The following is a 26422-nucleotide window of genomic DNA, read 5'->3' on the forward strand; positions in this document are numbered from 1 at the left end:
CTATGAATAACTTTTCATATTCTCTTTTAGAAGCGTTAAATTACGAAATTGGATTGCACAGAAAATTAATTTATTGAAATAGAAATAAAGCAGAAATATATAAGTACAGCAGAAGCTCTACTAAAAAGGTACCAAAGATTGAAATTAAATTTCTAGCCAAACTACGTTAAAAAGTGTAAGAAATTAATTAAGGTTCGACTACGGTAAAAATGAATGTAACTTCTTTCAAAACTCGATTCTGTTTCGCGAAAATAGGTCCCCGACCGACAAGAAAGAATAGCGTCATTTGTCAAAACACTGTCTACATGCCCCGGAAGTTTCATAATTCTTTAACAAGAGAAACTTCCCCTGTTAGACGGGTTTCGACTCGGCCCGTGCACCCATGCATAATGCACGCTGCACCCGAGCCGCTTTACATGCATACATCTCGACGGTTGCGGCCAGACTTGGCGAAGTAGTGCAACCCAGTTTCGCGTCAGACGTCCCTTGCGCAATTGCAAAAGCAATGGAAGAGAGAAAGAGAGAGCAACGTTAATCCCGCTAACCCTCGGCAGCTCGTGAAAATTCATCGAAACGCTTGATCCATTTCCATGAACCGCCGACGAGTACACTCGGCTTGGCTGTGGCCACCCCGTATGCACACAACCTGTGCACCACGAACCCTTAACGAAAAGCCGCGTTTACAACGTTTCGACGGCTGCTGCTGGATTACAGCGCGACCAGATCCTTCCGTTCTACTTTGTCGTTTGGCCGGGAGAGGGAGGGCGTGTCGAGATTTAACCCTTTCAAAACGGAATCAACACTTTTTGCGAGACTTTTAATTTTACCGCCAAAGCGCGTGGTTAGCGGGTAGCTTTTTACATAGAAGAAAATTTTATAATATCGTGACAGTATTATTTGGAGCTAGTTCTGCATTAGTGTGTTAACCTACAAAAAATCGAATTTCGAGCTATGAATGAAGTAGTACTAAAAATAATGTAATTAATGATATTTTTACTAATAAATACCTTTTTTGAAGCCTAGAATTATTTTTATGAATTATCTTATCAAACGATTCTGTTTTTTCTATTTATATTCTATGTGCAATTTTGAGTGTAAACAAATATTAATAATATTCGCATGTAACTACTCATTTCAGATTCTATCTACTGAAAATTAGATAATTAATTAACTCCTGTGTTTTAATCGAACTAGGTTATATTTTACTTTTAACCCTTACGCTATATAAATTGCAAAAATAGGTTATTTGAAATATATTAAAGCTAATTACTTGTGGCTTGACATGCCAATGCAGAACAGGGCCCATTTGTACTAATCTGTTTGGTACTTTAAAAGTACTGCATCCGAGTCTTATTTTGCATAAAAGGATTAACATACACATCTTCGAAACTATTTCGATATTCTCCACTAAGGGTATCAAATTTCCAATTTTTCCAAAGTTCTAAGAGCCTCAAGTTCTTTCTATCTCAAGAATTGTCTCTTATCTATTTTAAAATCGTTTTGTTTTATTGTAAAGTGTAAGTAATTTCGTAGGAGTAAGTCGTATGTCATTGGTGGTCATAAACAATCCCTTTCTTAGGATTCCCCATTTGGAATGCATATCGCATATCGAAGTACGCCACCTATCCCTTAGACATCAAAATAATTACTCAGAGGCTTTTAAGGGGTCAAAGCGCGCCAGATTATTCAGAAACAGAAATATTTTATTTATAGTTCCGTCTCGTAGATTTGGAAAGCGTACTCGGTTCTTAGACAGTCGCCTGGCGTACCCTGAATTTAACTGCCCATTCCACCAGCTAGTGGCACGTCCCTTGAAATATGACGCACATGAATCCAAGGAGCATGTAAATGCCACACAAAGACACGGGGAACCCTTATCGGTTATTTTCGAAGGGAATTATCGTTGGGCGTGTTTGTACAAAAGATAAACTTAACCGCGGTCTTAAATTCTTGAGAAAATAAATGATGTTAGTAAAAATAGAATATGCGACGTATTCCAGGTGCCTGTTGCAGGGAAGTCTCTAGCAACAGTATCTTATCTAAGAAGCACATCCGGCTTGCATGACCAGAAAGATTCGACCCTCTTTCTCCTGATTGTTTTACTTTTTAGAAACTTCAATTTTTAGTGCCATACGTTACCCAGAGCGATGTTTGAGTAGCTCTCACGTTACTATCTGACTTTTATTGCAAATCTGCCTGCTTCGAAAGCGCAGCTGGTGAAAATGAAATTTCTGACGTATGAGTGTCATCTATCAGCCTCGAGGGTCGTTGAAGAATACACCCATTGGGCGAATGGAATGAAATGTATCTAGGTCTACCAATTGCAATATCCTCATACACAGAAGCATTATTGATATATAACATATATAGCGTATTAAAAAATGCAATTCTAAAATTAATTATACAAATCTTGACACAGAAGAGGACACAAAAAATAGAGAAATAATTCTTGATATCATGCTTATACGAACAAAGTAGTATATGTACTTTAAACAAATCTCTAATTTCCCCAAAAACAACTTTTTCTTTTTGAAGAAGTAACCTACACCCATAAGAGGAAAAGTATCAAGTGATAAGAAATTAAAGTGCATCTCCTGCAGAGTTCTGCGAATGTTTTGATCTCACAGAGTCAGGAGGGACGAAGTCGTGTCCTCGTTTCATTCCTGCAGCTGCGACTGCAAAATCAGTGCATGGTTCGCCAACTAGAGGCCACGGCTCGTGTCAGGACACTGGCTGGGGTCGTGCTTACGACCCCTCTTCTTGGGAGTCGTTGGCCGACGACGTGTAAAGATGAACAGAAACGGGGTTGCGTACGAGGGAGGATTGGGAACGAGATAATTTTCCACGCCTGCTTCTTTTAGCGACTAAAAGACCTCCATTGAGTTTGTCATAAATAACTCCTGGAGGATTCGAAGCATATGATAATGTCAATAAAGGGGACACCTGTCCACTGAGTAGACAATTCTCTGTATTAAAAACAAAAACAATAAAAAATAAGCCCTCAAGCCAATCGACCCCTGTCCAATTAAACTCCTCCATAAACACTTCATTCTTTCCCCTCTAATTTCGCACCTGCTCAAACTAGCCAAATTTCACGCATCAAGAGATGCAGCCAGGCACGGCTCTCGACTTTGACGCCTGAACCGTGCAGAGGGGCCAACAATCGCGAAGGTAAACTTTCGTCAGGACAAAAATGCTTCTGGGGAGCACCGAGAAGTATAGAAAGGTCTATAGAAAAGCGTGTTCGTTGAATTCCCCAGCAGAGTAAACCATCCCTCAAAGAAGCCCAGCCGACTTATTTGCATGAGAGCCCAAGGAATCGGTCGAAGGTTCACGTGACCAAATCCTGGGCTGTTCTTTCAAGACTCGAGGAAAAAGGGGCTGACGTTCCTTGTGGAACAAAACGGGCCAGCTGGGTGAAATGACGCGATGTGGCTCTGGGACAAAATGGCGCAAGATCGGTTCGCAACTAGAAACAGCCTGGATGGATCGTTAGACTAGTGAAGGCTGGTCCAGTTTACTTGGACGATCGTCCGTGGTGAAGAATCCCGCGGTTGATTACCTCGAAATACTCGGATCGATCGGTGCATAATGGCCTCCTCGAGATAAAAATGTGCCGTTTGATCGACACTGCTGCGCATACAGACGGGGGAACATCGAGACGCTCCAGTTCCTCTTGTCCCTGGAACGTGGCTGATAAACAATGCTCTCTTTTTTGCCTGAGAACGTTGTTCTGTAATAACAATGCCGTTCTTCTCCTCAGAAGTGAGATTTTTAGGCAATAAGAGTATTTGTTGAATGCTTGGCGAAAGTAGGGTTCTTTGGAGCTATAGATTGGCACTTTGACTGCTCAAGGACGAGTAAATTGAATTAGAAGAGTTTCCAAGGAGCGAGTTTTTCGGAAGTTTATGTGTTTCATTTAGTTGGTTGAATTGGATGGTGAAAAATGGACGAATTGAGAGATCTCTTCATGAAATGACGAAGCGATGGTTAGAGTAATATGATTTGTAACGAAAATCCATAATTTAATTGTTCTCTTCTGAGCCCATTTTGAAAGCTTTTTATTCTATAACTATTTCTAATTTCCAATTGGAACTATAAAGGAAGAGAAGAAACGATATTTACGGTTATCTACGTCCACAATAAAATTGTTTCGATAATCCCAAGTGTCCTATCCATCAATGGCTTCAGAGGTTCTCTCATTTCGTGATCAGCACCGGAAATTACGCAGGTCCTAGGGATCTGTGCCAGATCCGACGGTGTCGCGCAGCAGTAGACGGTTAATCAGAGACCGCCACCCTTCACGAGGAGGACCGATATTCAATTACCACGAAATTATCCTTACATGCTGACTGAGACCGCCAAGACTGCTAACTATATTTCCGAAGCCTTAGTGATGGGACACGAATCCTGGGGTAAATTATATTTTAGTCGATTGACCCTCTATTGATTGAAACACAATGACCAATAAATATACAAATTCTCTTTGATACAATCTAAAATATAAAATGAAATTCTCTTCACAAAAGCTACAAGATCTACAAAAATATACCACAAACATGCAATTTTATAATCTCAACCCTCAGCAACAAGTAACAACCATCGACTAAACTCCAGAAGCAGCACCCTACAGTAAAGCATCAACCACCCAGAAACTTTAACACGACGTCATCTCAAAATGCAATTCTAAACCCACCCTTAAAAAGAATTTCACCCCTTCCAAGAATTGTAGCTCCAACTTCCTACGCCAACCCCGCCATCAAAAGTACCACAATGGCCAGTAGCGCGTTCAGCTGTTCACAGCAAACTGCAACATTTCCTTTCATTCTGAACACCCTGTACACTGTAGTTGCACGCGATTCAGAGGCAACAAGAGCAGCGGCGTGGACGAGAGAGAGAACGTGGGACAAACGATAGAAAGAGAGAGCATTGCTGCGCACTGTTGCAGAGGGTTAATCCAGCCTGTAAGCATCCACAGATCCAAGGAGCTAATTTGGAAGATGGTGTTACTGTTCAACGTGGATCGACACGGGCATCGTCGCTGACGAGAGAAAGGACGAGGCTACCGAAGGCTCCAGGGCAACCACGACGAGTCTCCGAATCCGATGTGCGCTCCAGCCCGATCAATAACACGGGGCGTGCACCACGGCGAGCTACCCTTTTCCTTCTTGCCAACCAGGGGTCCTCGTTTTGGTACCCCTGGCTGACCTTCGGAAGAAATACTCCACCTCTATATATTTCATTTTTTTTTCTCCTGTTGTCTCTTTGTTTTGGTTCCCTTTTTTCGGGTGGTTTCCTTTCTGAAAGTTACCCTTAGCAGAGGAATAGACTGCCTTCGACATTTCTTGGCGCGCCAACGCCCTTACTGGGTTCTAGAAGCACCTTGTCGATCCTCGTGGAATGTTTGGTACGAAAGGGGGAGCGGAGGGTGTTTTGAATGGCATTGCGGGGAAATTTGTGGGGGAGTTTTCGAAATGCTACTAATTATGATAGTTTGTACGTAAGGTAATATCGAAAACTGTTGTTTGAAGTTGGAGGTAATTAGACGAATTAAGCGATATGAGATTACTATAATACCTAGGTGCGAATTTATAGATTTTGTTGAAAATAGGAGTGAAAAATAGAAAAACAAGCATATTTTCAAGAAATGAAATTTGTAAAGAGGAAACACCTACTGTGTTATCTTCCTAATATTTATAAATAACAAATTGAACTGTTACCCCAGAGAAACGAAAACTGATAAAAAAATAACATCAACTAAAATCCAGCTAATTCCTCCACGATCCCAGCCCAAGATCGACTCTCGAAATTAGCCCAATTAAAAGTGAAGAAAGCAACAGTGACAGCCACCGTCCATGGCTAGCAACAAAGACGCTAAAAAGCAAAGCGTAGGAGACAATAGCGCATAGTAGACCCGAAACAAAGAGTCTCCGTGGCGGAAAAGGCGAATGCGACTTCGCCCAGGCGGAAAGGGTTAAACTCCTGACTGGAGGCAAACGCTATTGTGACCGCTTCTTGTTTAATTCGATTTAATCCGACGCACGCGGCTCGTGCGTGCAACCCTCTCTTTGTCTTCGCCTCGGCGGTTAGCAAGAGGTCCCAGTGCGCAAGGGGGAGGCTCGAAGGACAGAGGGGGACCGTGGAGGAGCGTTTTACGAGCGGCCTGTCGACGACCCGTATTTACGTTCGAAGTGGCTGCCACTCGATCCCGAAATAAGTCCTCGCGCGGAGGACCGCGCACCCTAATTCCGCCCCGCGAGATACGCGCGTTAACGCCCGCCGATGGCTGTCGAGTGCGCGCGGAAGACGTGCCACGCACACGCCACGCGGCCCTGAAAATAGAGATTAAAGGCGACGCTGTTTCCAGCCGGGGCTCGAAAGGCGAAAAAGTGCATCGTCCGATTATCGGCCATGAATACGCGAGCGTGCTCGGGAACGCGGCGCAAGCTGGCAGGGAAGCGATAGGAAACGATTAACCCCATGGCTTAGCTCGACGATTGTTGTTAGGCTATGGGAAGTCGAGTGTCTCCGAGGCTCCGACGATGTGGAAATGGTATCGAGTTTCTTGGCCGTGGAGGTAATAGAGGGTCTATGGTGATTGATTTCAAGGGGGAATGTTGGTTTACTTGATTGGTTTATAGGTAGTAATTTGGGGTGATGGACGATCATCTTTTGGGGAAAGAGAATGAGGGTAATATCTGAACTATAAAATTGAAATATGTTTTACGGGTACACAGTTCAAGAATTAAAGTGGTATTTAGGAATTGAGATAGGTAAAGAATGCTTGAGAATTTAGAAATTTTGAATATTTGAAAATTCTGAATATTTGAAACTTTTAAATATTTGTATATTTGAAAATCTTGAAATTTTGAATATTTGAAAATCTTGAAATTTTGAATATTTGAAAATTTTGGTCCGATATTACATTAAACACAAAATCACTATCACAATTTCCTCTAGCAACTAGATATTTTTATTATGTAGCTTTTAAACTACCTTTTGACCAGCACCGTATTTAATAACACGATAATGTGATTAAAGTTTCATTTAATCCCAAATCTAACATCATTTTCTGCGCCACTCAATTACGTAATTATCCCAAAAGCCTAGTATTCAGAGAAGTAGCGTATTGAGTGTTCGAAGCACAGAAAGCTCTGTCCGTAGGTAGAAAAATAAATCGACCACGCGTTGGCTCATCGTATTGGAGTACCATGACCCAGAAAACCCTTCAAGAGTTGATCGCCGTTTCGCGATATCTCTGCAAAAGCACGTCGTAGTTTCCGTTTCCTGTTTTCAGTCCGAGGCCTAGCAATTCCAATACGATAAAGTCGTCCTGTCGACGCTCGTTTTGCCAGTCCGTGGAATATACTAAATAAAAACACACAGAATAAATTCCTCGCGTATTCAAATTTCTTTTTAACTACTTGCAGGAACGAAACAAAACCCTTTTACTTAAATTCTAGCAGAGAATTCTATGCTAATGAGTCCAATGTTATCATAAAAAATTAGTACTCTACAGTTTATATTTTAATGATGTTTATATTCAAAAACTTGTATTGTATTCTTATAACCGAAATAAAGAATTCTGATCACTTCAAATTTCACTCCAGTAATTTCAGAAGCAACTTCCGCTCAGTGTGATAATTACCTAATTATCATTTAATAACGGAACTTCAGCCAATATCAGAGTCCAAGTTCTTAATTATATGCACAAGGAAGAGTCAATTATTATAATACCTTGAGGAGGAGCACGCGCGGCCTTCTCTGTTCCACGAGCCACCGACGACGTCTTAATATTTGCTATTCTTCAACGCCACTTCCGGCTCGCGCTTGCCGCCGGAAGTGTGCCCAGTATTGTACATTCGGCATGGCGCGAACACTATACGAATTTCGTTATAAAATCACTAATAAAATATTTCACCAAAAATTGCAAAATAATTTAATATTCCAGAGTCACTGTTCTCTATTAAAAAATCAATCTATATTGAATCTCACTAATAATTCCAATATTATTATACACAAGAAAATGTCCACTCGTCCAAAGAATGAAATTCCCAATTCAGACGTCAGACAATGGCCCGATCGAAACGCTTCGCAATACAGATGAAAACGACATTAGCCCCAAACGTTGTGCCATTAGAGATAATAGAAAAAGAAAATAATTCCATTAATGTACTCACGTTCGTGTAGAAGTCCACCTCTTTGTAGGGGTTCACAGCCACCAATATGGATCCCGTGTACGTCTGTAGATCTGAGTTAAGGAAAAAGTCGGCCCTAAAGGCGGTCTCGTTAAATCGCTTGTCGATGCATTGGAAACGAACTCGTTCCCCTGTTAATCGGGGCTTGAAGCGAGATGTAAATGGAGGGGGAGAGAAAAAGAGGAACGGAAGGTGTGTTTACCCGCGGCTGAAAGGAACCGTGTCGACGGCATTATTTCTCATTCCTCGACATCGCGAACCGCCTTGAATGATAATGCGACATGCATTCCCGATGGGGGCCTGCTCCGCATGTGTGTGACGTCACGCGTCGGACGTGACGATATTTTTGAAATGTTCATTAACTTCGTGCTGCTAGTATGGAATTAAGAAGCGACAGGTTGGTCTGGTTTCTCTGGTACTAACTATTTCTTATTACGTATTAAAACAAAGATAAAGTGTGAAATAATGGGATATGAAAGATACTATCTATAAAAAAAAGTGAAGAAAAATTAAGACCACAAATTACAAAAAATTTCAAAGATCAACTGGTTTTGATAACACTAATAAATTCATTCTATCTGACCCTCATCAGGTTAATTGGCTAGTAATGGCGATGAAAATGGAACTTCAGTATCAAGATCATTTAAAAGTCACGTTGTCATTGCTATAATATATTCAATTTCTGTTGATATAAGTTCAAGGACAGTACTGTTAGAGAAGAGATGTCCTGGAAGTCCTGTTACGGGGTACGCCCCACCTACGTTATTCTAATTTTCTCATTTTCATTAATCCGAAAGTCACACAGTTACAGAGACCCATATTTCATACAGACACCAAGAATGATTCTTCGTTTTACAATGAAAGTCACACCCTCGTTTTAAATATCTTTTCGAGATATAGTTCTCGCTGGGGAAGACTGGAAGAATGAGGCGGCATAATTTATTGCGCGCTGACGTAGCAGCTCTGATCATGCAGAATACTGCAACTGGCCGTCCCCGATGAGATAAAAAGAGAACAGAGGGAGAGACTCCAAAAATCTTGATGTCTACCCAAACAGATAACCAAGACATAATCAAATTTAATCAAACCCTTCGACCTCTTCCATAACTTATACTACATAGATTCAAATCTAGTAATAGTTACTACCTATAACAGTCATTAACTCGCCAAACTTTCACAAGAAATAAGCTCACACAGACAATCAATCATCTTTCTGCACCCAACAAAACAATTCCAATAAATAGAGGAAAAAAATAACCCCTCCCCCATCTAGTGCCTCATGGCATAAAGTATACGACTCAATCTCTATCATCAATCGTAGATCCTCAAACTAAAACGAGCTGGAGACAATAACTAAAGGGTGCATTCAGCAGTCGCTAAAGACAAGCAGGAAACGGAAGCTCTACTGCACAGACGTTTTTAACGATCCATCCGCGATCTAACCGACGAGTGTTCTCCAGACCCTGTTTCCCTATTCACGATTTTACTCGCTCGTTATCCAGGGACACCACCCTCGCCGAGATTCGACAAAGATTATCGACCAGCCATATTCATAAAGAATCTTTGGTGAAAAGGAACGTCGCGATCCCCGAGCCTCCCTTGCATAATAACCGAACGCTGACATGGTTTCGATATCTCGAAGTGGGGGGTACAGAAATGACGTCACACAGCTAGGGGGTGAACCCAAGGGATGACTCACGGTGCAGAATGCCGCCAGCGAAAAGGGGAATAACACACCTATAAGCGTACCCTTCTGCAACATTTTTGGGGGGTGCAGCCCTCCCAGGAATGAAGTTGCACTTGGAGATCTGCTTGCACTGGACTTTTTTCGGCTCGTCGATTCTTTAAGAGACGCGGAAAGAGAAGGAAGGGGTAACAGGTGAGTAAGGGGACGTGACCGCTTAAAAGTCAAACTATCGTGAGTTCCTCAGATACTGAAACCATCTCGAACAGTAATTTTCAGTTACTCTCAATGCAGTGTTTGATAGTGAATATATTATGTGAGAATACTCTCAAGAGTGACTCGCAATAGTCTTAGTCTCAAGGGAACACGTACCCTAACTACACTTTGGGGGTCGAAAGAAGAATTCGATGAAGTATTCATGATGGTGGAGTAAAGTAGAAGAGAATTCTTTGTCACAAGATAGTTTGAGAATGTAGAATAATGGATTTTCGTGAGAAACCTCGTTTTCTGAGAAAGATTGAGTTCAAACAGGCAGGGAATTGCGCGCCAACTTTTAAACTCGATTTCCTTGAAAATGGAGCCTCGCGAGGAAATCTGTAGGTTAAGACTTTCAACTTTGTTTTCAGTAGGACATTGACCCATTTTTATCACAAATATTATTTTAACCTTCATTGAACAATTTTCAAAGAAGTGTTGTAATTCAGAAGTAGAAGGGTTTAGGTTCTTGAAACATAGAAGGTGCGCCAATGGAGAATGTTTGAGAACCCTGAACATAAGCAAAGTCCTCCTGATGTGTAAACGTGCTCTTAAAGTCTTCTATAATTCAAGAATTCCGCCCCCCCATCGCGTGCACCAGGTGGCAGATTCGTTTTTAGGACCTTCCTGTTCTGCCCCACTCGTTGCATAACTAACAGTGTTGTCGTTGAAACTCTACGAGGTTGGAGGACTCCCTGACGATACTCTTGAGTCGAATTCACGGTGAAAAGACTGTAGAAGGGCAAGTAGAGTTGCGTGGAGTGTAACGAAGACGTCTTTGTTCCGTTCTTCCTCGTCTTTCTTGCCTCAATCAATGAACCTGTTTTTCCCCCGTCGAGGTAACTCGAGCTCTACGAATGACAGGTACGAGGCTACCTTCATGGACACAATAAAGGACGAAATATTTGCTAGCGGACGGAAAGGTCGCAGACGAAAATAAGCAGCGACAGTCGCGAAGGAGACTGCAAAAGGTCAGATGAAAAGGTTCCCAAGGCTACCGGATGCTCGATTATTGGAAGGAAATCGAGAGCTGAAGATCGCTGGCCTTCACGAAAAGAAAGCCTCAACGATTGGGTTTCGAGTCTGAAGAAGACACTTGGGAATTACATTTCACTTTTTTCACATTTTTTGTTAAGATTCGAGGTAATTAGCAGCTGAGCAGGTGGAGTCTACGCTTTATGTTTGTACAAATTGAAATCTACAATTTCCTTATAAAAAGATATAAAGAACAAAATGTGGAATATTGTGGATTTTTTCCCAGACTCTACCATAATAGTAAAAGGATTTTGTCTATCATTAGTGAACTTTGAATTTGGAATCAACAGTGAGTTCATAAGGTTCATGTATTCTGAGGCCAGTTCACGTGCTGATACTTCGATTTCTCTCTATCAAAGACCAGAACCCAAAGAAATGATACTATATCTAAACACTACCTCTGTCGTATCTGTGGAAAAGGAAATGGACGTCAGTTTGCAGTCGGCAGGAAACTCCTTACGGAGAACCGCATTTCCTCCCATTGTCGTTCGCGATATTAATCTTTCGACGTCCACGCGAAAAACGTTCTCGAATGGGGGAGCAATGCGAGGAATCTCGTTCAAAGGAGTGGCCCTGCCTTTGCGTCGGTCTGGAGGAAAGGGTAACGGACAATTTTCACAATTTTTAAGCTCACGATTGTGACCGTTTTTTCTTGTCGCCTGGAGGCCAGCACCCTGGGAAGAGGAATTTTCTGGTGTTCGGAAATCGTCACGATGAAAAGGAATTTTCACGAAAATTAACGATGGAATTGTCAGAGAGGAAAGTCATTTGAAGGAAATGAGAACAGATCGCTGCTTCAGCAGGAAGTGGGAATATTATCCGTCTTTGGTCTAGAATGGCTTAGTGCCTTTGAAGAAAATTAAAAGCGTCGTCTGACGAAGAAAATTTCTGCACTTTCTATCTAAACAGATGTAAAGCTGTCGTTTCTGTAACATGTATAAATAGTTCGGTTTTTAATAAACTACTTATAGTACTTTCCAGAAATATTAGGAGTCTGATAACAGAATCGATTAAAAATGACTCCACACAGAATGAAAATCCCCGTAGAATATCTCAGAAATATATAAAATAATTACAAGGCTTTGATCACTACTACAATAGGACCTCGATTAATCAGCTTACCTGAAGCCCTTTGCTAATAACTAATTCTACTTTTGGCGGTAGATTACTATTAAACCATACCTCAAGCATGGATTAAGAAGAGACTGTGAATAATTAACCCAAAGCCGAAATCGCGGATCTCCCAGTGCAAACCCTTGATACCTAATTAATATAAATCCATCAGTATCCATCAACCAAAGATAACCACCTCCCCAATTATCAATCACATTCGACCATCAACATCATCACACTCTTCCAATCCACTGTCCCTACTTGTCCCAAATACCTCCTCCACTGATGGTCAGTAGTTGTAATCGACGCGTGCTGCAAAGAGGGCGAGTTGACCCAAAAAGGTGGAATCTCGCGCTATCAAGCGACACGGTGCAAACAGAGCATAAAATTTTCAATAAAATTCAACCCTTCACGGAGCGAGACCGGATGACCTGAAAGAGGATTGACCCTAAAAATAATCCCCTTGCGAGAGGGTGGCGCGAGAGAGCAAGGTGAGCAAGGAGAGCAGCGATTGAATTCGCTGAGCGAAGAAGCCATCGAGGATGCTGCGTTCGTCGGTTGGCACCCGAGCCTCGACTTCGTCTTCCTTTTCGTGGCCTAATTCGCTGGCGCGTCGACGGGTTCAGCAAACACAGGATAGGGGGCACACACTCAAGAGCCGCATATCCGGCCCTCTGGCCTTCCTCCCGTCCCTCCCAACCCCCGCCTTGGTCGTTGCACGCGAAACGCCGTTAAAAGGTGGGCAAGCTCGGCGAAAGCAATTGAAGTGTTGCCCTAAGAGCGCTTTGCCAGCGAGAGGTTAATGAGAGCGAGCCACCCTCTGGGTCGCGAAAGTATCCGCCAGCCGCATATCGAATACCGGAAGAGAGCGGGAGAGAAACAAATGGACAAAGAGACGGCGACGAGAGAGAGGCACTCAGGGAGTCGTAGTCGCGGGATGGAAAAATGCTTCGATTTCTGGTGAGGAGAATTGAAACTCCTGGGAGGGTGAAATCACGATATGCTAGGGAGGGTTTTTAATGTTTTACAGAGCTTTGAATTTTCAGAAGCTGTGATAAAGCGATTAAATTCAAATTCGGACTTGGGTACAGTTTGGAACGATATTTTTTTTGGGAAGCCGATGTTTCTTTAGTTTCTAAAAATTATTAAAATGTTACAGCTACTAATGTAGTTGCTTTAAAAAATATTTACTCTTTCCTACAAATTATTTAACCCCCCATGGATACACTATCTTTTTATTACTCTAAGCTTTCAAAAAATCTGTATCAATTCTGGGATACTTGTTAAAGTCTCTATTTCAATATACCATCGCTACTTAAGTCAAATGTTCATAGGATTAACTAGGAAAAACAAAAATTCAGAGAAAGTGTACAAAAGAAAATGAATTTCACTGGCCATAAACCTGGCCTAGTGTTCAAACGGAGGATTAATAATCGCCTACCAAAGGACAAAATCTTAAAATCTACTTTTCTAGACCTCCAATCTCCAAAGTGATGTACTAAACACTAATGCAACGTTACCTCAAAGAACTAAAGAACTAACTACCCAGAACCCCTAGAAAGGTATATCAGTTTCTGTTTACCAAGGGCTAATGGAATTAGCAACAATCAGTGCACAAAGTGCAGGGTGACATTAAAACGCAGTTGATCGAGCAGGAAGGTAAACAAGATGACGTTGCGGGTGGTGTAAAAGGGGAGAAGGGGAACGACAGAAGACGCTTGATCGAGTAACCAGGGGTTGCAGGGGGGAAGATGATCGTTCAGCTTCCGGTTTCGTCGATATTGTCGGGGCCAGGTTTAATCCGATATCCCGAAAGAGCGTTGAGAGAAGATCTTTAAAAAGAAAGAGCGTTGAGCAGCTCGCGTACCAGTGGATAATATAAGTGGGCGGCGAAACTGACACGGTAAAAAGAACGCAGTTGCTTACTCCTACGTTCGTCCCTCATGGGAACGAATGAAATTCGAGTAAACCCAAACAAATAGCTTTCTACCCCAGAGATATTAAAGGGGAAAAATTTGTGCTTCGAGGTCACCTGTTATTTGTTACCTTGGCTAAGTAAACCAATTTTGACAGTCTTATTTATGATCTCGACTGTCGGAGAAAAGCCTACAGCTAAGGGGTAATTTATTTACTATCCTTAAAAGGAGTCCTCAGAGGTTCAATTACCTCTGCTCTAAAAAGCAGATTATTTCATCGCTCCAATTATTCACGTTCCTGATTGAACAACCATCGAACGAATATAATAAATTCCATTTAATCGAGCCCCTTCTGCTCGCATTACAGAAACGTTTGTCTCGGCCGATCGAATCTCGTTAAAACAGCAGACCCGAGACTAATTACTGGAGACCGGTACACAGTTTCGCTGGGCGAGAAACGGTTTTGTATCGCGGTTAATTCTGTTAGGAAAATTGAAAGTTTTGGGACGCGCCAACGACGATAACCACCCGTGTCCATCGGTTCTGCCTTTGTGACTACGTGGCGGCAAAAACATCGATTGCATACAAATAAGATCCTCAACAATCGAGGCACACGTCAGTGGTGTTTTCTTATGCTTTGTGAAAGCCTGATCACATGGTCTCTTTGTTTTCTTCTACCATTTTGTGACTCGAATTATTTTAAAAATTTTATATAACATTAACTACTATACAAGTTTAAATAAAAACAGTCTTAAGATTCCAATTTTTTAGGTACGTATTTTTTCAAGCTTCTACCTCGCACATGAAAACTGTAAATAATCCACCGAGTCAACTGTTCACAAAAACTTTGATTTTCCCCAACAACTCCCTCCCTCGGAATCTCGCTTCATATCAACAGGAATCGCGCGTTAACGATCGCGTCGACTAGCGCTGTGTTCCATCCCGAGGGGGGATCGGGTCGATAGATCGTTCGTTGATTAAATAGCTGCACAGTGAGTCGCCCGCCTTCGCGGGTGGTTTCCTGATCGAGAGATAGCCGCGCTGGGAACCTCTGAAAATCGCAGACAAAGTGGCTGACCGACCGAATTAATCCTCCCACTTCTCGGCGTTTGTTTACATTAACGGGCGTCGAACGTGGTTACATCTCGCGTCATTACCAGGGAAATGATATGGACGAATTATCTGCAGCTCGAGTGGCTGCTGAAGCCTCGGCACGTGTTGCTCCCGCCCGGAGCACGGAAACGTCGTTTTTACTGCGATGATGCAATCGAGTAATCGAGCAGACCCGCAAGAAAACACTGTCCCCTATCTCGAAGTTTTTTACCGTTTGTAGTGTCACCCACGCTCTTTTCTTGTCCCAGTTGAAGAGCTTGAACGAGCTCCTCGGACGACACCGAATCGCGAACGAGATTTCCGGATGCTGAGACAAGTCGACAGCGGAGGCTTTGTTCTCTGATTGTAAAGATTTGTGAGAGCAGAGGGATTTGGAAATGGAGTGCAATGGAGGAAGTGTAAGAGATAGTAAAGTTGTATGAATTGTACAAATGATTGTATGTTTAGGGGAAAATTTTGGAATGGCTAGAATAACGTAAACAGGTTGTAGTCACAGTTCTATGAGAAGAGTTATATACTTTGTGGTAAGGTTAATCGATTGCTAGAAGAAAAGAGTGACTACAATATACTTACAGATCTAGGAGAAGAATTCTATACTCCATAGGAAGTTTGAACACCGTAGACAGTAAAAACATGATGGCTATAGAAAGTTATAGTCAAGTTACAGTCACAGTATAGTCGAGTTATTCTCAAGGTATAGTAAAGTTATAGTCACGGAGGCATGGGAAAAATTGAATACTTAATGAAAAGTTAGAATTCCAGTAAAAAAGAGTGAACATAGAACGTTAAAATTAATAGCCACAAAACAACAGGAGACAGTTACTCCTACAAAACTATTTACACGAAATTAAATATACAATTTAAACGGAAACGAAGATTAAAACGTCCTAAAAACCTAGGTATATCAAAGGTTCAACGACCTCTCCGCGACCTCTGAACGAAACAGCCGCGCTAAACATCTAATCTAGCATTGGTAAAGGTACGCCGCTGAACGAGTAACACTCATAATGACGATGTTCCTTGTGGGCGACTTCACGCATCCTCCCACACGCACGCAACGTGACGTTCCACGACGAGGAAGTGTCCACTAACGAGTATACCGAGGACGACCTAAATCGCCGAGGCAAACGCATCACGCGTTTGAATTCCGCTGTTTGATCGACATAGAGCCGAGCCGAGCGAAAACTACGCTCTCGATTAGAGTCAGAGGCTGGGCCCGACTCATTAGCGAGCATCGTCCTCGTGGACGATCCTACCCTCGCTGGGGAATTAATTGCACCGTTTTTCCTCGCTCGAATCGGGATTAAAATCTGCCCTATCAACCTACAAACTCAGCCGACGAGTAATTTACTGGAAGCTTCAGAAATTCACAGCAAAAGCGAAACTGAATGAAGAAAATAGAAGCATATAGCTTGAGGCTTGTCTAGGAAGATATTAATCACCACTAGTGACTTCTAGGAAGCTTCTTCTCCCTCTCAAGTCTCACTCAAAGGTATCTTCCTGGCTTTTCGCTCAATTCTGAGATAACTCAATCAAAAATCTCAATTTCAGCGAAAGGAACCGAGTAAAAGCTGTTTTCCTGGTATTCTCATCTCCAAGACGCCCTAATATTTCCTGGCGTTGAATATTAAGTCATAATGGAGAGGGATGATCATTTGCCTGTCTCGCTCGATCCGAGTGTCGTGGATCAGACACGGCGTGTGGCTGGGAGGATTAAAGCCTCGACAAGAAACGACACTGGGTCGTCGGTGTCGGTCGTTGGGTCGGCAAACCCAGTGGATGAATGGGTCTGGCCCTGGGGTGGTTCACCAGCTGACTGGGGTTGTCGTCATGGCAACCAACCAACCCGGGAACAACGCCCCACCCCTACAAAATTCATACGTATATAGTTCTCTCACCCCTTCAGTTCCTTCGCCAACTCCCCTCCCTCTCCTCTCTCTGCCCTCCTGCTCCAACCCCGAGTCTCTAGAGTTTCTCTCGCTCTATTGCACTTGGATACTCTACTCTTAATTCTCTTCCCTGGTCCGTGTCTAACGGGGGTAGTTAGCTGTGGATGTTTTGTTCGTTCAGTTTCTAATTTTGGAGAAAGTTGAGAGCAATGAAAGCGTTAAAATTGTTTCCAGAACCAGCTGAGGGGATGTTTCGTGTTTGAGGTTTTCGTGAAGCCTGTTTTTGAGATTTTTTTTATTGTTGTTCAGCTTTCTATTGGTGAAAAGTATTAGAGATTATTGGTGCATGTTTTGTTTATAGGATTTTTGAATGACTTGGGAATTGGACGTTAGTTCGTTGTGGATTTGGAGGAATTTAGAATACCTTCGGTCTAGAATCGAGGAAGAAAATGGCCTGAGTAATTCTCAAGAACGCGCGAGGAATCCTAATTCCAAGGCGCAGTGGAGGGGAATGACGAAATGGACGGACGTCCGTTCGCCGCTTTTTGCGAAACTCTTGGCTGCCTTCGAACAAGGCGGTTCACACGTGCTCGAGTATACTCGTGAGCCTATCACTTTCACACAGAGAAACCTCAATCCCTTGCTTTCATTCGATACTCCACTGCGTCTCTAAAACTGTATCAAACATTCCAAAAAGTGTTCAAAGGAAAAAGAAACATTTCAAGGCCACGGTAAACTGTGAAAAAAAGATGCTAAGATCGTTTTTTCTGGGACACAAAATAGCAGAGTAGATCCAAGAATAGTCAATGAACCTAAGAATAAAGAGAACAATATTTTCTATCTATATTTGTCACCTGGTGAATCTCTGTGTCCAAGTGACCTTATCAGACCAATCTTGACCTCTACGATCGATACAGATTCTTTCAGCCTTTACCTGACCACCCTTGCACGATGTTTAATTCTACGAGTTGTGTTTTAAATAAAGGATACGTATATCTGGTCCCTCCCATATCGGACTTGAAGATTTCGATTGATTCCCGTCTCGTCGATGTCGCTGATGACCGTCATGTCCGGGACACCGAACTCAGGGCTCGAGCCTGAAACAGAAAAACAGCCAGAGGGTTAGTGTATTGCCTAACAAAGGAAGGGATCTTGCTATTGGGTATTGTGCTCGACAGAGATTTCAATGAAAGTATATAAACAGAATATTGGTGTGAATCGTGAAGCGCTAAGTAAGCCTTAAGGCGATTTTTATGAAAAGAGGTAGATATACATTTCTCAAAGACATTCCTGTGGTTCTGCCACGATAGAAGAATGAATCTTGAATCATTTTCAATTGTGTGTCTGTACAGTGTGGAACAACTTGAAAAGAGTGATTCTGCAGAATAATAAGTGGAAAATATGAAATGTTCTTTAGTTTATTTCCTCGTTTTGTAAGAAAGTGGAGTTTAGAAACACGATTTAAGTGAGTAAAGAGATTGAGAGGTTGGGAAACTTCCTCTCAAAGGAAAGAAGGTCGAACTACTTTACGAGATTCTGACTTTTTTCAGGCTGTTGGTCGCCTAAGCCCGAGACGCTTAGCATTGATCGCGTTCGGTTGCCAGCAACACAGTATGGAAACCTGCTAAATTCCCTGACCACCTGTTGTTTCGCCCAGACAATGCCATACGTGGCGATTCCTTGTCACCTCCAGCGGCCAATTTCCAACACAATCGAGGCGTTAATAGGAAATCGAGGATGTACTACTGAAATATCCGACAGAATAAGTCTGGAATTTTTTTTCTTTCCAATCTTCATTTATAATCAACCTTTTATAAACCAACAATAGCTGATACTCATCTCAACTCACCCCCCTCTCCTCTTTTCAACTTCATAATAAACGACTGTTTCTTGAATAAAAAAAAGGCCTATAAGAAAATACTGTATCCAACCATTAACCCCTTAGTCACTATCGATACACAAATTAATGAGTCACAATTTATTATACGTGGAAGCAACACACTGTAATCAAGTTCTCCCTCACATTAAAATTCATGAAAAACGAAGATTGCTTAAAGATTTCCATGGGCCTAAAAAATTCAGCTGAATCGGTGTTACGAGGTTTCAAGGAAAGACCGTGATCGCAGCTGTTTGATCGCAATCTCGATTTAATTAACGACCACGGTACCCTCCGCAAACGAGCCGATGACGCGAACCGTGCGACTATACACACGAGACACACCCACCCCAAACAACACGCTGATGTAACGCTCCTCCTCCAACACGGTTCGCCTTTTTTTCGCTGGTTCATTAAGCGTCCTTTTCGCGTCACCTATATTTCGCGGGGTTTTTTGTCCCGCCTGCGTTTCAATGCCAGAGGGGGTAAAGAAGCCACAGGAGATGGAACTTCGAATTAAAGTCAACACTGTTGATGTGTTCTTTCCAGCTTCACGCGATGCTGGGAATGCCAAGACATGCAGACTCGCGAAATTGCATTCTTCGGCGCCGACAGTGCCTGTATTTATTGCTGCTCCGTTCCTTTTTATTTGTGACTGGGTGCTTGGATTCCACGCTTATTGTGCTCAAAACCTATTCGTCTTGAATTTTTCTTAAGCAAATAATTGCACAGTCTTTTTTCTCTAGTTTCAAGCTGTATTTATTTCAATTTTTCTTAAAGTCGAGTTCTACACGTTTCAATGACTATAAATTTTTAGTAGTTTCAAACAATTCTGTTCAAATTGGGAAATTAATTCCTAAAGCGATTTCAAGAATAATTTAAAATCAAATTTCCTCTAAAGTTACCTGCTGCTTCAGTCGAAAGCGTAAGTGCAACTAAAGCAATTGTTCAAATTCTTCGAATTGCAGTCGCTACGATTGCTACAAAATCGAGGCTTCTCGAAATAGCGATCGAGCTATCGAATTTCGCGATAGTCGGCAAGCCGGTCCACGAGGAGTCGCGTCACAAATGACCTTGGAGAAATAGGACCACGGCAGCTGACGTCCAGGTGCAACGTTGCTCGCAGGTGCATGTGCCCCGACTACACCTGCGTACCGCGAGCACGTGGTTCCTTGCGATGATTTCGGCTGATACATTAACCGAACGAAATCAGATTTTTTTGCTCTCTTAACGCCGTCTGCGATCGGTACATATCGCGTGCAAATTTCAAAACATGAGGCACAAGAATGGCTAGAGACATTTTATGAATGTCACAGGCTGGATATATTGCCTCTTAGAAATATGATAGAACGATGAGTTTCACTGGAAACCCTCCGAGTGCTGGCAGCATTTATTGTAAATGCTTAGCATTGTAAGTGATGCCAACACTCATGAGAGGTTTTACAGTTAAACTGATAGTAGCAGAGAATACATTTGGCGATTTACATCTCCAATGGTATTGCACACCATGTCGCTTTAGTGGATCCCACTTAAGTCACTATACAGGATGATCAATTGAACTGGAAACTCTCCGATGAGTGTTGACATCACTTACAATACTACAGCACTTTTCAATAAATGCTGCCAGTACAGATCAGAGGGTTTCCAATTAAACTGATCATCCTGTATAGTGACTTAGGTGAGACTCACTAAAGTGGCGTGGTGTGCAACACCTTCGAAGGTGCAAATCGCCAAATGTGTCCTCTACTACTTGGTTCAGGGCTGTATCTGATTTGGTCACGTTTACTTTTTTCACTCCCGCAAGGCTCCCAGTTCTCATTTGGACAGCTTTAGTATTGAATTGTTATCGATTAGCCATCAAAACTATCGTGAGTGGCATGAAGAACTTGAAGCTCTGCTGGTTTTACGAAGGCATTATATTTAAAAGAGCCACTATATTACTAGCGAGAACTAGAGGATCATTTCAGAGAAGTTGTATTAAATATCCATAACTCAAGAAGGTTATTCCTACTGACGCGATATTTGTCTCGCCTCTTCCATGAAACCAGTCGTTCATCCTCCTCCAGCTTCCTATTTTCTCTCTCGTCCCCTAGGAAACTCGCGTTTTCTTATCAGCGACCTCGGATCTCCGCCCATTTTCCGAAGCCAACGAGAATCTGGCTGCTACATTTAGTCAGGAATGCAGAACGATTCACAATTATGTAGGGTAGAATAAGTCACGCGATATTTACTCAATGCTCCTTCACATAATTATCACAATTATGATACAAGAAACTTGGTATCAGATTATGTTATAATATTCAAGAAAACACGAGACGTTTGACGTTGAGCAGTCTCAAAGACAAAGGGTTCCTCATAAACAGCGCAAAAGAGACACAAAGCACTTTTCGGGCAGGTAATATCGTCAGTGTTCCTCGTATGATAATGCGTCGAGTTAATTATTTCCTCCCGTTGTTACGTGTCGTCGACCTCCCTGAGAACTCTTCGGGCACTGTCGTTCCTTACTGGATCGTTGCACCAAAGCCTTCAGCCTCGATCGACGGCCCGGCGTGGATTCCTTCAGAAGTGACGCGCCGTAAAAGTAAAGCTGCACCGAGGAAGAACAAAGACGTGGACGAAACACGCGCGGGCAGGGCGGGAAAATGAAATAAACCGCTCCTAGTGAACATAAACACGCGATGGAGGAGGCTGCAATTACCGAACGAGTTCGACGGTTTCTAATTGAATACGAATGGCAGATTTATTTCTCATGACCGCTCGTTAAAGGTGGTTTATGACGCTGAATATTATATTTCGTGACGGTCAGAGGGTACGAAGTTTTCGGTGAGGGATGAGCAAAGGATGTTAGTGCCATTTTGCTGACGCTAGAATTTTTTTATCCTAGAGAATATAAAGGCATAGAGGCATAAAGAGTCTTTATAGGAAAGCGTTTCACACGTTCAGACTTTATAGTATCTTGAATATTAGGGAGGCAACACATTACTATCACATCACGTGAAATTACGTCATATATTATAGCGAATCCATAATGTGATACGAAACAAATTTTTTACAATTTCACGCTTAAATGCAAGATAACATGATTGCTTCAGAACTGTCGACTTCCTTTTTAGAATACTCGCGTTATACGCTAAAAAGTACTGTAAAATAATTGAAACTATCCCATAAATAGCAGGTATTTACATATACACATATTAGTATATTTCAAGAAATTAATTCTTTTTTCGTATTCAGGTAAAACCTAATCACATGAAAATCGGTATCGTACACCACTCCAAGGAATGACACATTTGGGATTGCTTCTTCAGCTTCTACAACTGGAGCAGACCATACATATTTCTATGTAAAAAGCTTTATTACTAAAGCTAACGATATGACTACAGTAATACAAAAAATTAATGTGACAGTGTCCATACAATAATTCTTAATACCATAGTTCTTCAGTGTCCATACATAATTCTTAAAAAAAAGGAGAAAATTAGAAAGATCGTTATTGTTTCAGCTTCTCCAACTATGATATCTCCACTTTAAAGCTTCTCGTTTCGACCGCCATTTATGTACGTTGTTTTAAAAGATACATTATGTTCGAACAGTCATCTGCGAGAAAAAAGTAGTTCAACCTCGAAAGAATGTAGTTCACGTTCTTCTATGAAATATAGTTTTTTGACATCTAACATCCGGTGATTCATCTGAGGGGCACGAAATTCCGGGGAAACCTGCCTACCAGGATGCTAACGTGACTCATACCTTCGCGATGTCCTCGGTATGCGTGCGTACTCCAAAGAAAAATTCCTCAACTGACACCAAATTGTCAATCGCTTTCGAAACGAACAACACGCAAACTAGGCACAAAAATAACAAAAATAATTGAAACCAGTAGACAAGAACGGTCTCATGTTTTCATGTGGAAATGATCCTCGTGTCTAATCGATTGCAGTGCAATTGAATCAGTTAGGCACGCGTGAAATCCGCTTCCCGGAAATGTATCTAATATTACGATGACGCGTTGAATTATCGTTATCTGATTTCAGGTCAATTAAGAACGTATCACGAGTTTCTAGTAGAGCAGTCTTTAAATATGTGAAATTCAGAATTGATAAATACAGTGAAGCAATTGAGATGAATCTTCTGATTACATTAGTAATTCAAAGTATTTAGTAGAGATAGTTATAGAATTATCTCTAGTAGTACACTAGTTTCATCATAGAAAAATGTGAAGGAATCTCCATTCGAGACATTTCAACGAAATAGGTTCAAACAAGTGCCGAGAGGAAAACGCGTCTGGCTTACAAAGCGAATGCTATCGTCCAATTAGTCGGCGCACAGCTTTCAATGCTTAGACGTATAAAAGAGTTTCGCTTTGCGAGCAAACTTTTCTCGACGCGGTTCTCGGAAAATAATGCCGCAGAATTTTTGATACGGAAAACATCGAGCATTAATTATGGGAAAATAGACCTACAGGGATAAAAAAGGGGATAAGATCTAAAAAAATTCATTTCTCAAGAAAAAAGGAAAACGAATTGCATTTCTCAACGCTTGAAGCGATACATATGAGATTTATGTCACGAAGTAACGCACGAGTATGGTGTTTAATTTCTCTTGGTCTCGAGTCACTGAACACATTGTACCCCAAACGGGGATATATGTTTACTGAGCGTGCATTCGTACCGTAAGTGGTTTTATCATACACCGACGTGATAACTCGACCGCGTTAATATACACGAACATTGTACACATCAAAACATCGATGAATGCCGATTGTATGCCAACAGAGGCCAGCACGCACGACTTGTGTGTTACAAAAAATGAATGTTTTTGCGTGGAAGGCTTTACGACTCTTTCGTGTCACGATACTTCGACCTCGATCGTCAAAATTATTACCTAAAAGTAGACATGTCTGCGAGATTCAAAGTTTTTATGTTTTTACTAAAATACATTTTTTGGCTTAAAAAATTCTGTATGACATTAATCCTTATTATAATACTTCAGCATGACGTATTTAAAATAAAAAGAGGTCTAAAATATGGCAGCACGTAAATTAAAATAAACAGCTTCCAAACATCTAAAGATAAAGTGGTTTAAAAAATTGTAACTTTTAAGTATATACGAAAATTTGAAAATTGGAAATTGGGAGATTAAAGATACGAAAGTTCGTAAATGTATTATTCGTAACTATGTTTAGCCCGAAATAAAAATAGCGATTATTACCAAGCAGTACTACAGAATTTTAGCATCGATTAAATCGCACAGTAGAAGTAAATGGATAATGCGCTCCATTCAAAACTGTGCACCTGAACGTTCACCCTTTATCGATCGTCACGATAAAAGAATTCAAAAGAAGCGGCGCGGAAGATGGAAATCCCTGGACGTATCACTGCACTGCGGGTATACGTAGGGAAAAAAGGGTTGACGAGATTGAGGGCGGAAGAATTATCGCATACCTTGGAGCGCCTTCCTATTAATCGTACCACTTCGGAAAAAGTAATTATTAGTGACACCTACACTTATTATGCGTGTCAATACAACATTAACCATGTCCCACAATTATATCAACGACTGTTGCGTGTTCAAGACCTACTAAATATCGCGATGCAAATTAAGGAGATCGAGGAACGCGGAAAAATTAGTCATTGCGTCTTACAAATTGCCAAATTAAAATTGAATAGTTTAGACTTCTTAACACGCCTCTGTGGCGATCATACACGATCGACACTTTGAATTTGCAATATTTTATGACTACCTTTTAGAGAATGTATTATTATTATTGTATCATAAAAAGACAAAATGTCGTTCAGTAATGAACGTTTTAATCACGAAACAGAAGGGAACAGGTAAACCTATGGAAAGCTGAATTGGATACTAACAATAAGTGTCATCAGTAAAAGACATTTTGTAGGGTGCTTCGAAAGATTGACGTTCGCAGGGAGATGCGAAAAAGGTTATGGTCACAGCCACCTCGCGGAACGCGGCGAAGAATGCAACCCATTTCTCCCCTACGCTCGACTTCGCGCAGAAAAACATGCGTTGCAGAGAAGGGCACGCGAGAGCAAGATTACACAGTGTGCCAATCGATGGGGACATCGAACGGTTTAAAAGCCACGACGAACTTGACATCGACCTCACGCAAGCTCAGGCTTATCCCTCGTGACAATCGGTCAATGCTACTCCACCCTGACTGACGGACTTTACTTAAAAACGTGATCAAAATATAAACGGCCTTCGAGTCCTGCGCATAATGGGTGTCCATTGCAACAGAACGTGTATTTCGTGGGCAGTACGTTTTTACAAGAGCTTTAGCTCGTTAGAGATACACCAACATATTAATCGAAATTTATACCCTATCTTTTTGGTTGTATTTTCGTTGTTCAAATATGCTTTTGTATGAATCAAAGTTGAGTAAATAGTCTCGATAATTTCGTCATAGAGATTCCTACTTGGAAGTGGTATAAACTATGAAGATGTTACAAAATGAAACGACAGTAGTCATTTTTCAGAAATGCTTTCGGGGTTTATACGTTCCGAGTGACTGAACCCAACTCGAATGATCCGAACCATGAAACGATTCCATGAAAAATGGGGATATCAATTTCTAAACCACTGTGATCTTTAAATACAAATTCTCCTCCACGTGGGTTCATAATTTTTCGAATTGTTACAAGAAAAACAAACTAAAGGAACCAAACATAAAAAATTCTTATTTTGAAAAGTTCTCCACAAACGAAACTCCTCTATCCCACATATAACAAACTACAAAAGTATCACAATTAAGGCTGTTTAACTCATTTCCAGACCCACTGTTATTGTCATTATTATTAACATCGAGTTGCACCACCCACCATACACCATGGGTGCACCGTAGTCGTTACGCGCACGTTTCCCCTAGCCTTTCTCCTCAACCTATACAGCAACAATCCTTCCACTATTATTGTCGTTTATCAGATAATAGGAATGCTCACGGAACGCTTTACGTGCGAAACGAGACAACGAAATGTGGACGCAGGAACGGTTGAAGGAACTTACCCTGCGTGAAGTGCTTAGCAACCATGATGTGCGTGGCTCACAGCTCAGAACATTATTCTCCACCCCTTTTGAACGAGGCTGCTGTGGGGTAACGATGCACCCGGCCAGGGAAACTTTCACTGAACACGCACGCGGTTACAAGGGGGGACGAATTTTCTCACACGTCGAAATCACATGTTCGCGAACTGTCCACCGTTTGTCGCATACCGGGGTGTACATGCAAATGAGTGTACTGTGTGCGACTCCAGACACGACTAACAGGGACGAGGGACGACAAACATGCTCGACAGTTGCCACCCGACTGACGCTCCGCCACAGCTTCG

General features: G+C 41.8%; 1 protein-coding gene across 1 annotated transcript in view; it reads right to left on the reverse strand.

Moving 5' to 3' along the window:
• The window catches only part of Myo81f (unconventional myosin 81F), a 38765-nt gene extending 12603 nt beyond the window's left edge, over window positions 1-26162 (reverse strand). The window contains exons 1-3 of the mRNA XM_076378456.1: window positions 26100-26162; window positions 18194-18300; window positions 8181-8243 (exon numbers count right to left, since the gene is read on the reverse strand). Of these exons, the coding sequence (XP_076234571.1) occupies window positions 8181-8243; window positions 18194-18300; window positions 26100-26124 (195 nt within the window). The 5' untranslated portion in view covers window positions 26125-26162. The remainder of the gene's footprint in view (window positions 1-8180; window positions 8244-18193; window positions 18301-26099) is intronic.
• Between the last annotated feature and the right edge of the window lie 260 nt (window positions 26163-26422).

This window comes from Calliopsis andreniformis, chromosome 5 (assembly GCF_051401765.1).
Source record: "Calliopsis andreniformis isolate RMS-2024a chromosome 5, iyCalAndr_principal, whole genome shotgun sequence".
NCBI classification, from domain to species: domain Eukaryota; kingdom Metazoa; phylum Arthropoda; class Insecta; order Hymenoptera; family Andrenidae; genus Calliopsis; species Calliopsis andreniformis.